The 15,064-nt window shown below is 46.1% G+C and overlaps 1 protein-coding gene across 3 annotated transcripts in view; it reads right to left on the bottom strand.

Annotated features, from left to right (window-relative positions):
- LOC106592162 (insulin-like growth factor 1 receptor) overlaps positions 1–15,064 on the bottom strand; it is a 224,523-nt gene that overhangs the window by 85,872 nt on the left and 123,587 nt on the right. For all 3 annotated transcript variants that reach the window (XM_082958036.1, XM_082958038.1, XM_082958037.1), the window contains exons 8-14: positions 14,385–14,511; positions 13,744–13,979; positions 7,434–7,601; positions 6,750–6,957; positions 5,495–5,784; positions 1,070–1,203; positions 193–358 (exon numbers count right to left, since the gene is read on the bottom strand). In XM_082958036.1, coding sequence (XP_082814162.1) covers positions 193–358; positions 1,070–1,203; positions 5,495–5,784; positions 6,750–6,957; positions 7,434–7,601; positions 13,744–13,979; positions 14,385–14,511 — 1,329 coding nt within the window. The remainder of the gene's footprint in view (positions 1–192; positions 359–1,069; positions 1,204–5,494; positions 5,785–6,749; positions 6,958–7,433; positions 7,602–13,743; positions 13,980–14,384; positions 14,512–15,064) is intronic.

Here is a 15,064-nt window from a genome sequence, read left to right as displayed (position 1 = left end):
CCATACACACTGGTATTAACTAACATGTGATAAGGTATTACATACACACTGGTGTTAACTAACTAACATGTGATAAGGTATTACATACAGACTGGTGTTAACATGTGATAAGGTATTCCAGTTGTATGGCAGTGAATTCCCCCATGAGAGACAGAGTGATGTAGTGTTGAATAGTGGATGATAATATCTTACGTTGGGCCTGTACCACATAGAAGGAGACGGGTTCAGTCCAGGATCCGTTGCCAGCCAGGGAGGTGGCTCTGACCCGGGCAGAGTAGTTACCAGGTCCGAGGTTACTGAGCCTGGCACCACGCTGCTCTCTATACAGCTGGCGAGAGACACACTCGTGCTTCTCTGACTGGACAGACAGAGAAAACACGCTGTTAGACGACTGCTTCTACAACACGGCTGCAGGTAGTTAGCTAGCTCTGAGCAGCTGTCCTGCGTCACACCAACATTACTGGGTTAGACTACTGCAGGTAGTTAGCTAGCTCTGAACAACTGTCCTGGGTCACACCAACATTACTGGGTTAGACTACTGCAGGTAGTTAGCTAGCTCTGAGCAGCTGTCCTGCGTCACACCAACATTACTGGGTTAGACTACTGCAGGTAGTTAGCTAGCTCTGAGCAGCTGTCCTGCGTCACACCAACATTACTGGGTTAGACTACTGCAGGTAGTTAGCAAGCTCTGAGCAGCTGTCCTGCGTCACACCAACATTACTGGTTTAGACTACTGCAGGTAGTTAGCTAGCTCTGAGCAGCCGTCCTGCGTCACACCAACATTACTGGGTTAGACTACTGCAGGTAGTTAGCTAGCTCTGAGCAGCCGTCCTGCTTCACACCAACATTACTGGGTTAGACTACTGCAGGTAGTTAGCTAGCTCTGAGCAGCTGTCCTGTATCACACCAACATTACTGGGTTAGACTACTGCAGGTAGTTAGCTAGCTCTGAGCAGCTGTCCTGCATCACACCAACATTACTGGGTTAGACCCTCCATAAAATGTAAACTTATCAGCTATCATCCTCACCACCATGGAGAAGGGAACAGTGGAGAGGTGTATCTCTTACCTCAGTGCCCAGTCTGAACTTGATCTCATACATGAGGATGAGTGCGTTGGGGGACGAGGGTTCAGGCCAGCGGAGGAACACAGAATCATCCTCTCCGGTCCAGATCACTGGGCCTGGGATGTCATCTGCCTTCTCTGTAGGTACGAGACATTACACAGCATGTTACATATGGACAACACCAGAGGGGTTTTACTATGAAGCAAGCTAAATCTATTCACGCTTTAATAAAGAACCCAGCTTCAGTTCACCAGCTTCACATTCCTGAGGGGTATACTATGAAGCAAGCTAAATCTATTCACGCTTTAATAAAGCACCCAGCTTCAGTTAGCTTCACATTCTATCTCAGGCTTCATCCATACTACGACGGTGGATATTGCTCGTCCCCCTACCGGCGAACTCCAGTCCAACGCCCAACTCGTCATTGAGACAATGCTGAAAACACCGATCCATGTGTGGGCGAGTCAGTGCCACATTTTAATTTTTTACCGAAAACCAAAGAAAAATGGGTGAAAAGTAACCTTGCAAATTCAGCGAGCTACAGTGGGAAACAGGCTGATATAGCTGTTACTACATATCCTTAATGCAGTCTTGCACGATCACCAAGCTCTTTCCCTGCTCCTGTCCATAAAATTACTGTATTAAAGTCATACTGAAGTTCCACTGGGCGGTAAGTTTCAAATGTGGACATTTACACAGAGCAGAGGGAGGAATAACAGAGGAGGACCAGCAGCATGTGTACACAGAGCAGAGGGGGGAAGAACAGAGGAGGAACAGCAGCATGTGTACACAGAGCAGAGGGGGGAAGAACGGAGGAGGAACAGCAGCATGTGTACACAGAGCAGAGGGGGGGAGAACAGAGTAGGAACAGCAGGATGTGTACACAGAGCAGAGGGGGGGAAGAACAGAGGAGGAACAGCAGCATGTGTACACAGAGCAGAGGGGGGAAGAACAGAGGAGGAACAGCAGCATGTGTACACAGATCAGAGGGGGGGAGAACAGAGGAGGAACAGCAGCATGTGTACACAGAGCAGAGGGGGGAAGAACAGAGGAGGAACAGCAGCATGTGTACACAGAGCAGAGGGGGGGAGAACAGAGGAGGAACAGCAGCATGTGTACACAGAGCAGAGGGGGGGAGAACAGAGGAGGAACAGCAGCATGTGTACACAGAGCAGAGGGGGGGAAGAACAGAGGAGGAACAGCAGCATGTGTACACAGGTTAGTTCTGAATGCAGGATAGTGGAGTTAGCCTGCCCTGGACCAGGTTAGTTCTGAATGCAGGATAGTGGAGTTAGCCCTGAGTTAGCCCTGAGTTAGCCTGCCCTGGACCAGGTTAGTTCTGAATGCAGGATAGTGGAGTTAGCCCTGAGTTAGCCTGCCCTGGACCAGGTCAGTTCTGAATGCAGGATAGTGGAGTTAGCCCTGAGTTAGCCTGCCCTGGACCAGGTTAGTTCTGAATGCAGGATAGTGGAGTTATCCCTGAGTTAGCCTGCAGGTTAGTTCTGAATGCAGGATAGTGGAGTTAGCCCTGAGTTAGCCTGCCCTGGACCAGGTTAGTTCTGAATGCAGGATAGTGGAGTTAGCCTTGCAGGTTAGTTCTGAATACAGGATAGTGGAGTTAGCCTGCCCTGGACCAGGTTAGTTCTGAATGCAGGATAGTGGAGTTAGCCCTGAGTTAGCCTGCCCTGGAGCAGGTTAGTTCTGAATGCAGGATAGTGGAGTTAGCCCTGAGTTCACCCTGAGTTAGCCTTGCAGGTTAGTTCTGAATGCTTGGTTGCCATAGAAATGTACCTGGCTAAAAGTTGAGCCACTTTCGTATGACCAGTTATCCCGAATTGAACTCTGAGTTGATCGCAGTTACCTCACTAACTCCTCAAACCTGCTTCGTGGGATATATCCCTCAGTTGATCGAAGTTACCTCGCTAACTCCTCAAACCTGCTTCGTGGGATATACCCCTCAGTTGATCGAAGTTACCTCGCTAACTCCTCAAACCTGCTTCGTAGGATATACCCCTCAGTTCCAACGAACATATGTTTAAGTCAGTGTCAGTCATAAAATACAGACTACCGTAATTTCCGGACTATAAGCCGCAACTTTTTTCCCACGCTTTGAACCTCGCGGCTTAAACAATGACGCGGCTAATATATGGATTTTTCCCGCTTTCAATTTTTTTGGAACGGAGATGACTTCAGTGGTTTAAGTGCACAGGAGGAGGAAGATAGTGACAAATGACTTTCTTGGTAGGCTACTGTTTACTGCTCATTTTTTATTTTTTGTTACAAGCCGTGTTTCGTTAAAGCCCATTTATTTTTGTTACAAGCCGTGTTCCGTTAAAGCCTATTTATTTTTGTTAGAAGCCGTGTTTCGTTAACCTCTTGACGGTCGCCTAGGATAGGGGGCGCCACAGCGCATTTTGAAAAAAATTTGTGCCCATTTTAAATGGCCTACTACTCAAACTCAGAAGCTAGGATATGCATATAATTAATACTTGTGGATAGAAAACACCCTAAAGTTTCTAAAACTGTTTGAATGGTGTCTGTGAGTATAACAGAACTCATATGGCAGTCAAAACCCAGAGACAGATGGAAACAGGAAGTGGAATTCTGAATTGCGAACTCAACTTCATCACGTTGCCTGTTAATCACACCGTGAGCTATGGTTCATTGAGCACTTCCTATGGCTTCCACTAGATGTCCCCAGTCTTTACAAAGTGGTTTGAATCTCCTACTGTTAAAACTGAATGAATGAGACGCTGTGGAACGTGGTCACACGGAGAGGGCCATCACCATTATGACGCCGGCGCCCCTGGTTACCCTCCCCTTTCGAAACGTTTTGAAACACAATGCAATCGTCCCCCTCGAATCTTATTGGCTCTCTTGTTGAAAAACGCCCTGAAGATTTATGTTATACAACGTTTGACATGTTTGAACGAACCTAAATGGGAAAAAAATTCATTTTCTCGAAATGGCTGTCCCGCGGCCGACGGAGCATTTGGGATCAGCCTTCAGACGCGCTAACAAGAACAAGCTCTTGGAACATAAAGGAGTAATTTTTTAGAACGAAAATACATTTGTTGTGGACCTGGGATTCCTGGAAGTGCTTTCTGATGAAGACAACCAAAGGTAAGGGATTATTGACAATAGTATACAAGACTAGATGTGATATGCGATTGTTCCAAGATGGCGCTGACCTGTAACGTTAGCCTATTTTTCAGAGTATCGCATCCCCTTTTATCGCAAAGTATGATTACCCAGTAAAGTTAATTTTAAATCTGGCATTACAGGTGCTTTCAAGAGATATTCATCTATAAATCTTAGAATGACAATATTAAATTTTTAAAATGTTTTCGAATAGTAATTTAGTAAATTGGAGCTCTGTTTCATCGGATGCATTTGAGGGAAAATAGTTAGTCAACGTTATGCACCGATGTAAAATGCTGTTTTTATATATAAATATGAACTTTATCGAACAAAATAATGCATGTATTGTGTAACATGATGTCCTAGGTGTGTCATCTGATGAAGATTGTCAAAGGTTAGTGCTGCATTTAGCTGTTTTTTGGTTATTTGTGATGCATGTGGTTGGTCGGAAAATGGCTATGTGGCTACTTTTACGATATACTCCTCTAACATAATCTAATGTTTTGCTTTTGCTGTAAAGCCTTTTTGAAATTGGACAACGTGGTTCGATTCAGGAGAGGTGTATCTATAAAACGATATAATTTGAAAAAACAAATGAAAAAAATAAATAAATAAAATTTTGTTATGCTAATAGGAATATGATTTTTCGCTGGATGTCCGTCCCGTATGCCGCACAGGGGTTAAAGCTTATTTATTTTTGTTACAAGCCGTGTTTCGTTATAGCCTATTTTTGTTACAAGCAGTGTTTCGTTAAAGCCTATTTATTTTTGTTACAAGCCGTGTTTCGTTAAAGCCTATTTATTTTTCTTACAAGCCGTGTTTCGTTAAAGCCTGTGTAAAGTTAATTTGTTTCAATGTACCGGTAGGCACCTGCGGCTTATAGACATGTGCGGCTTATTTATGTTCAAAATAATATTTATTTTTTAAATTCAGTGGGTGCGGCTTATATTCAGGTGCGCTTAATAGTCCGGAAATTACGGTAGTAGTGATGACAATATATGACATGATAACGCACATGAATTCACCTCAAGCAAACAAGAAAAGTGTCAGGCATCAAGACGAACTCTGCCGTGCTGAGTAACTTAACTCACTATGGGGAATGTTTAGTTCTAACCGAAGCTCTACTGTATAATGAAGGAGAGACAAGGGAGCAGTACGAACCTGCAGGTTTGGTCCTGGAGAAGATGAACTCTGCAGTGCTGAGTAACTTAACTCACTATGGGGAATGTTTAGTTCTAACCGAAGCTCTACTGTATAATGAAGGAGAGACAAGGGAGCAGTACGAACCTGCAGGTTTGGTCCTGGAGAAGATGAACTCTGCCGCGCTGCAGCGTTTCACCTGTTGGTTACAGGCGTGGATGTCGATCCGGTAAACCGTGAACGGCTGCAGACCAGATATCTGGAGCTCCCGCTCGTTGACTGCCGACTCTACGAAGTCATACTCCCTGTCCGCTAACTCTACCTCTGTAGCGTTGGCCCAAAGGTCAGGTGACGTGGCGTTAGGGTAGGTGGTCACACCGCGGTGGACTGTACGGTTAGCCACGCCAAATAGATCTCGACGGCGCCGGTCTGGAGGTCTGGAGGAGAGGGAGAGAGAGCAGAGGGATGTGGGAGTGACAATCACAGTCATCCAAACACTATAATACACTAGTCAACAAATACCCTGCGTGGTGGAATCCTTTCAATGGTCAACACGGCCTTGATTTTCAGCAGTAGAGACGATTGTTCAATTAGAATCTCCCTCCCTCTATTACATTGATCCAGTTAGTCCTGTTGCTTCAGGGGGATCTCCTCTGAATGTGGTCCATGACTATTCCAGATGTACTCCTCTACATTTCCAGCCAGACCACCACCAGATCCAGCCAGACCACCACCAGATCCAGCCAGACCACCACCAGATCCAGCCAGACCACCACCAGATCCAGCCAGACCCCCGCCCTGAGACGGGACGTCCGTCCCCCACCCTGAGCATTGATTCATCATCAGAGGCCGTAGAGAAACCAGATTTAGACATCACATATAATTTAACAGTTTATTTTCAAGCCATGCTGTTCATTTAAATAATGTATTAGAATTAACCGGTTTCTCTGAGTTATTTATGGTGGGAAAAAATAATCCCGTTAAATCTCAGTAACCAGGTTCCCGCCGTTCAACCGTACTGCGTAACCGCCGTTCAACCGTACTGCGTAACGATCATGCTGTTTAACCAGCTTCTTGATATGCCACACCTGGCAGGTGGATGGATTATCTTGGCAAAGGAGAAATGCTCACTAACAGGGATGTAAACTAATGTACGCACAAAATTTGAGAGAAGTAATCTTCTTGTGCGTACGGAACATTTCCGGGATCTTTTTATTTCAGCTCATGAAACACGGGACCAACACTTTACATGTCGCGTTTATATTTTGGTTCAGTATAAATGTCCAACAAGACTGCTCATATTGGTTTTCTATTTCAGAAGGTTCTGGTTGTGTTCTACTGGATCATCCCCAGGTAGGTGTGTGTGTGTGTGTGTGTGTGTTACGGCCTGTGATCTGCTTACCTGGGGGTAAAGATAGAGTTGTGTAAGAAGTTCTCGAAGACTTTCCTGTATGAAGCGTCGGCTGCCTCTGCCTCCAGGTCCCCGACAGATTTAGGACAGGGACAGCACGGCCCCTTGTCCCCCCCACCAACCACTGGTTTAGTAGGCTTCAGGTCCTCCTCCATGTCAGTCAACCCTGTAGCAGCTATACGGACCGGGACCTTCAGTTCTGAGGAGAGAGAGGAGGGGTCAGGGTGGAGGGGTTAGGGTGGAGGGGTTAGTCAACCCCGTAGCAGCCATACGGACCGGGACCTTCAGTTCTGAGGAGAGAGAGGAGGGGTCAGTCAACCCCGTAGCAGCTATACGGACCGGGACCTTCAGTTCTGAGGAGAGAGAGGAGGGGTCAGGGTGGAGGGGGTCAGGGTGGAGGGGTCAGGGTGGAGGGGTCAGTCAACCCTGTAGCAGCTATACGGACCGGGACCTTCAGTTCTGAGGAGAGAGAGGAGGGGTCAGGGTGGAGGGGTCAGGGTGGAGGGGTCAGGGGTCAGGGTGAAGGGGTCAGTCAACCCTGTAGCAGCTATACGGACCGGGACCTTCAGTTCTGAGGAGAGACAGGGGGGGTCAGGATGGGAGGGGTCAGGGTGGAGGGGTCAGGGCGGAGGGTGGAGGGGTCAGGGGTCAGGGTGGAGGGGTCAGGGTACTAACCTTTAGAACAGTAGTTGTGTTGGTACAGCTCTCGGTCTTCAGCCTGTTGCTGCCAGCGGACCAGGTAGTAGGTGTGGTTCCCATTGGGGAAGGCAGGGGGAGACCAGCGGACAACCAGGCTGGTCTGGGAGTTAGAGTACGTTCTCACATCCAGGGGCATGGACGGCTCTACAGGAAACAGATATTATAACACATCCAGGGACATGGACGGCTCTACAGGAAACAGATATTATATTATAACACATCCAGGGGCATGGACGGCTAAACAGGAAACAGATATTATAACACATTCAGGGACATGGACGGCTCTACAGGAAACAGATATTATAACACATCCAGGGACATGGACGGCTCTACAGGAAACAGATACATATTATAACAGTTCTCACATCCAGGGTCATGGACGTCTCTACAGGAAACATATATTATATTATAACAGTTCTCACATCCAGGGACATGGACGGCTCTACAGGAAACAGATATTCCCACATTCAGGGGCATGGACGGCTCTACAGGAAACAGATATTATAACAGTTCTCACATCCAGGGGCATGGACGGCTCTACAGGACACAGATATTATAACACATCCAGGGGCATGGACGGCTCTACAGGAAACAGATATTATAACACATCCAGGGGCATGGACGGCTCTACAGGAAACAGATTGTATAACAGTTCTCACATCCAGGGGCATGGACGGCTCTACAGGAAACATATATTATATTATAACAGTTCTCACATCCAGGGACATGGACGGCTCTACAGGAAACAGATATTATATTAAAACAGTTCTCACATCCAGGGGCATGGACGGCTCTACAGGAAACAGATATTATAACAGTTCTCACATCCAGGGAAATGGGTGGCTCTACAGGAAACATATATTATAACAGTTCTCACATCCAGGGGCATGGACGGCTCTACAGGAAACAGATATTATATTATAACAGTTTTCACATCCAGGGACATGGGCGGCTCTACAGGAAACAGATATTATAACACATCCAGGGGCATGGACGGCTCTACAGGAAACAGATATTATATTAAAACAGTTCTCACATCCAGGGACATGGACGGCTCTACAGGAAACAGATATTCCCACATTCAGGGGCATGGACGGCTCTACAGGAAACAGATATTATATTAAAACAGTTCTCACATCCAGGGGCATGGACGGCTCTACAGGAAACAGATATTATAACAGTTCTCACATCCAGGGGCATGGACGGCTCTACAGGAAACAGATATTATATTATAACAGTTCTCACATCCAGCGGCATGGACGGCTCTACAGGAAACAGATATTATAACACATCCAGGGACATGGACGGCTCTACAGGAAACAGATATTATAACACATCCAGGGACATGGACGGCTCTACAGGAAACAGATATTATAACACATCCAGGGCCATGGACGGCTCTACAGGAAACAGATATTATAACAGTTCTCACATCCAGGGGCACGGACGGCTCTACAGGAAACAGATATTATAACACATCCAGGGACATGGACGGCTCTACAGGAAACAGATATTATATTATAACAGTTCTCACATCCAGGGGCATGGACGGCTCTACAGGAAACAGATATTATCACACATCCAGGGAAATGGACGGCTCTACAGGAAACAGATATTATAACAGTTCTCACATCCAGGGGCACGGACGGCTCTACAGGAAACATATATTATATTATAACAGTTCTCACATCCAGGGACATGGACGGCTCTACAGGAAACAGATTTTATAACACATCCAGGGACATGGACGGCTCTACAGGAAACAGATATTATAACACATCCAGGGCAATGGATGGCTCTACAGGAAACAGATATTATAACACATCCAGGGGCATGGACGGCTCTACAGGAAACAGATATTATAACACATCCAGGGGCATGGACGGCTCTACAGGAAACAGATATTATAACACATCCAGGGGCATGGATGGCTCTACAGGAAACAGATATTATCACACATCCAGGGAAATGGACGGCTCTACAGGAAACAGATATTATATTATAACAGTTCTCACATCCAGGGGCACGGACGGCTCTACAGGAAACATATATTATATTATAACAGTTCTCACATCCAGGGACATGGACGGCTCTACAGGAAACAGATTTTATAACACATCCAGGGACATGGACGGCTCTACAGGAAACAGATATTATAACACATCCAGGGCCATGGATGGCTCTACAGGAAACAGATATTATAACACATCCAGGGGCATGGACGGCTCTACAGGAAACAGATATTATAACACATCCAGGGGCACGGACGGCTCTACAGGAAACAGATATTATAACACATCCAGGGACATGGACGGCTCTACAGGAAACAGATACATATTATAACAGTTCTCACATCCAGGGTCATGGACGGCTCTACAGGAAACATATATTATATTATAACAGTTCTCACATCCAGGGACATGGACGGCTCTACAGGAAACAGATAATCCCACATTCAGGGGCATGGACGGCTCTACAGGAAACAGATATTATAACAGTTCTCACATCCAGGGGCATGGACGGCTCTACAGGACACAGATATTATAACACATCCAGGGGCATGGACGGCTCTACAGGAAACAGATATTATAACACATCCAGGGGCATGGACGGCTCTACAGGAAACAGATTGTATAACAGTTCTCACATCCAGGGGCATGGACGGCTCTACAGGAAACATATATTATATTATAACAGTTCTCACATCCAGGGGCATGGACGGCTCTACAGGAAACAGATATTATATTATAACAGTTTTCACATCCAGGGACATGGGCGGCTCTACAGGAAACAGATATTATAACACATCCAGGGGCATGGACGGCTCTACAGGAAACAGATATTATCACACATCCAGGGAAATGGACGGCTCTACAGGAAACAGATATTATATTATAACAGTTCTCACATCCAGGGGCACGGACGGCTCTACAGGAAACATATATTATATTATAACAGTTCTCACATCCAGGGACATGGACGGCTCTACAGGAAACAGATTTTATAACACATCCAGGGACATGGACGGCTCTACAGGAAACAGATATTATAACACATCCAGGGCCATGGATGGCTCTACAGGAAACAGATATTATAACACATCCAGGGGCATGGACGGCTCTACAGGAAACAGATATTATAACACATCCAGGGGCATGGACGGCTCTACAGGAAACAGATATTATATTATAACAGTTCTCACATCCAGGGGCACGGACGGCTCTACAGGAAACAGATATTATAACACATCCAGGGACATGGACGGCTCTACAGGAAACAGATATATATTATAACAGTTCTCACATCCAGGCTCATGGACGGCTCTACAGGAAACATATATTATATTATAACAGTTCTCACATCCAGGGACATGGACGGCTCTACAGGAAACAGATATTCCCACATTCAGGGGCATGGACGGCTCTACAGGAAACAGATATTATAACAGTTCTCACATCCAGGGGCATGGACGGCTCTACAGGACACAGATATTATAACACATCCAGGGGCATGGACGGCTCTACAGGAAACAGATATTATAACACATCCAGGGGCATGGACGGCTCTACAGGAAACAGATTGTATAACAGTTCTCACATCCAGGGGCATGGACGGCTCTACAGGAAACAGATATTATATTATAACAGTTTTCACATCCAGGGACATGGGCGGCTCTACAGGAAACAGATATTATAACACATCCAGGGGCATGGACGGCTCTACAGGAAACAGATATTATATTAAAACAGTTCTCACATCCAGGGACATGGACGGCTCTACAGGAAACAGATATTCCCACATTCAGGGGCATGGACGGCTCTACAGGAAACAGATATTATATTAAAACAGTTCTCACATCCAGGGGCATGGACGGCTCTACAGGAAACAGATATTATAACAGTTCTCACATCCAGGGGCATGGACGGCTATACAGGAAACAGATATTATATTATAACAGTTCTCACATCCAGCGGCATGGACGGCTCTACAGGAAACAGATATTATAACACATCCAGGGACATGGACGGCTCTACAGGAAACAGATATTATAACACATCCAGGGACATGGACGGCTCTACAGGAAACAGATATTATAACACATCCAGGGCCATGGACGGCTCTACAGGAAACAGATATTATAACAGTTCTCACATCCAGGGGCACGGACGGCTCTACAGGAAACAGATATTATAACACATCCAGGGACATGGACGGCTCTACAGGAAACAGATATTATATTATAACAGTTCTCACATCCAGGGGCATGGACGGCTCTACAGGAAACAGATCTTATAACACATCCAGGGGCATGGACGGCTCTACAGGAAACAGATATTATAACACATCCAGGGACATGGACGGCTCTACAGGAAACAGATATTACATTATAACAGTTCTCACATCCAGGGGCATGGACAGCTCTACAGGAAACAGATATTATAACAGTTCTCACATCCATGGACATGGACGGCTCTACAGGAAACAGATATTATAACACATCCAGGGACATGGACGGCTCTACAGGAAACAGAGATTATATTATAACAGTTCTCACATCCAGGGGCATGGACGGCTCTACAGGAAACAGATATTATATTATAACAGTTCTCACATCCAGGGGCATGGACGGCTCTACAGGAAACAGATATTACATTATAACACTTCTCACATCCAGGGGCATGGACGGCTCTACAGGAAACAGATATTACATTATAACACTTCTCACATCCAGGGGCATGGACGGCTCTACAGGAAACAGATATTACATTATAACAGTTCTCACATCCAGGGGCATGGACGGCTCTACAGGAAACAGATATTATATTATAACAGTTCTCACATCCAGCGGCATGGACGGCTCTACAGGAAACAGATATTATAACACATCCAGGGACATGGACGGCTCTACAGGAAACAGATATTATAACACATCCAGGGACATGGACGGCTCTACAGGAAACAGATATTATAACACATCCAGGGCCATGGACGGCTCTACAGGAAACAGATATTATAACAGTTCTCACATCCAGGGGCACGGACGGCTCTACAGGAAACAGATATTATAACACATCCAGGGACATGGACGGCTCTACAGGAAACAGATATTATATTATAACAGTTCTCACATCCAGGGGCATGGACGGCTCTACAGGAAACAGATATTATAACACATCCAGGGGCATGGACGGCTCTACAGGAAACAGATATTATCACACATCCAGGGAAATGGACGGCTCTACAGGAAACAGATATTATATTATAACAGTTCTCACATCCAGGGGCACGGACGGCTCTACAGGAAACATATATTATATTATAACAGTTCTCACATCCAGGGACATGGACGGCTCTACAGGAAACAGATTTTATAACAGTTCTCACATCCAGTGACACGGATGGCTCTACAGGAAACAGATATTATAACACATCCAGGGGCATGGACGGCTCTACAGGGAACAGATATTATAACAGATCCAGGGGCATGGATGGCTCTACAGGAAACAGATATTATAACACATCCAGGGACATGGACGGCTCTACAGGAAACAGAGATTATATTATAACAGTTCTCACATCCAGGGGCATGGACGGCTCTACAGGAAACAGATATTATATTATAACAGTTCTCATATCCAGGGACATGGACGGCTCTACAGGAAACAGATATTATATTATAACAGTTCTCACATCCAGGGGCATGGACGGCTCTACAGGAAACAGATATTACATTATAACACTTCTCACATCCAGGGGCATGGACGGCTCTACAGGAAACAGATATTACATTATAACACTTCTCACATCCAGGGGCATGGACGGCTCTACAGGAAACATATATTATAACACATCCAGGGACATGGACGGCTCTACAGGAAACAGATATTACAAACACATCCAGGGACATGGACGGCTCTACAGGAAACATATATTATAACACATCCAGGGGCATGGACGGCTCTACAGGAAACAGATATTATAACACATCCAGGGGCATGGACGGCTCTACAGGAAACAGATATTATAACAGTTCTCACATCCAGGGACATGGACGGCTCTACAGGAAACAGATATTATAACACATCCAGGGACATGGACGGCTCTACAGGAAACAGATATTATAACACATCCAGGGGCATGGACGGCTCTACAGGAAACTGAAAGATTTAAAGATGGCAACTGGGCCTTGTGACAGACTAGCGTCCTGTCCAGGGAAGTACTTCCTAGAGCTCTGCTCCCCTACACCCTCCACCCCAACCCCTCCACCCCAACCCCTGTCCTTTACCTGAGGGGCTGGTTCTGATGTAAACCACTTCACTCTTGGCTCCCAGGATGTGTCTGTCCTCTACCACCAGAGTGATGGCCTTGACGTAGATGGCGTACTGGGTCCAGGGCTTGAGAGGGGACAGCAGAACACCCGGGTCAGAACTCTTCTCCTGGGGAAGGTCCACATCCACCATGTTCCAACTGTTAGAACCACAACCGTCCAGGCCGTCAAACTCTGTGGTGTTCTGGTACGCCCTGGAGGAGAGACAGACTGATGGGTTAGAGGAAGGAGAGACAGACTGATGGGTTAGAGGAAGGAGAGTGATGGGTTAGAGGAAGGAGAGACAGACTGATGGGTTAGAGGATCTAGAGGAAGGAGAGTGATGGGTTAGAGGATCTAAAGGAAGGAGACTGATGGGTTAGAGGATCTAGAGGAAGGAGACTGATGGGTTAGAGGATCTAGAGGAAGGAGACTAATGGGTTAGAGGATCTAGAGGAAGGAGAGCCAGACTGATGGGTTAGAGGATCTAGAGGAAGGAGAGCCAGACTGATGGGTTAGAGGAAGGAGAGCCAGACTGATGGGTTAGAGGAAGGGGAGACAGACTGATGGGTTAGAGGATAGAGAGGAAGTACAGACAGACTGATTGTAGAGTAACTTACGCCTCCTTGTAGTACAGTATGAAGGAGATGAGGTCTCTATAGTCTGGAGGTCTGTAGCGCTGCCAGGTTAGTTTGATACGGTTAGACATCGTACTGTTGGACTTGAACCGCAGGACCTTACTCTCACCTGGAGAACACAACCAATCACAGTCAGCTCACCTGGAGAACACAACCAATCACAGTCAGCTCACCTGGAGAACACAACCAATCACAGTCAGCTCACCTGGAGAATACAACCAATCACAGTCAGCTCACCTGGAGAACACAACCAATCACACTGATCAGCTCTAATCCTCCAGGTGCTTAGAAACATCATCAAACCAGGTGAGATCAAACCAGTCCATTGTCTCAGTGGTGAGATCAAACCAGTCCATTGTCTCAGTGATGAGATCAAACCAGTCCGTTACATTGTCTCAGTGGTGAGATCAAACCAGTCCATTGTCTCAGTGGTGAGATCAAACCAGTCCATTGTCTCAGTGATGAGATCAAACCAGTCCGTTACATTGTCTCAGTGGTGAGATCAAACCAGTCCATTGTCTCAGTGGTGAGATCAAACCAGTCTTTGCTGTAGAGGGCAACATGGTGTGGGCTGAACCATGCAGTACACAGCTATTGTTTCAATGAATGGACATGGCTGAAACACGCAGTACCAGTCAAAGGTTTGGACACACCTACTCATT

The sequence above is a fragment of the Salmo salar genome, chromosome 11, assembly GCF_965601325.2.
Source record: "Salmo salar chromosome 11, fSalSal1, whole genome shotgun sequence".
Classification (NCBI taxonomy): domain Eukaryota; kingdom Metazoa; phylum Chordata; class Actinopteri; order Salmoniformes; family Salmonidae; genus Salmo; species Salmo salar.
This window is presented reverse-complemented; position numbering and strand designations above follow the sequence as displayed.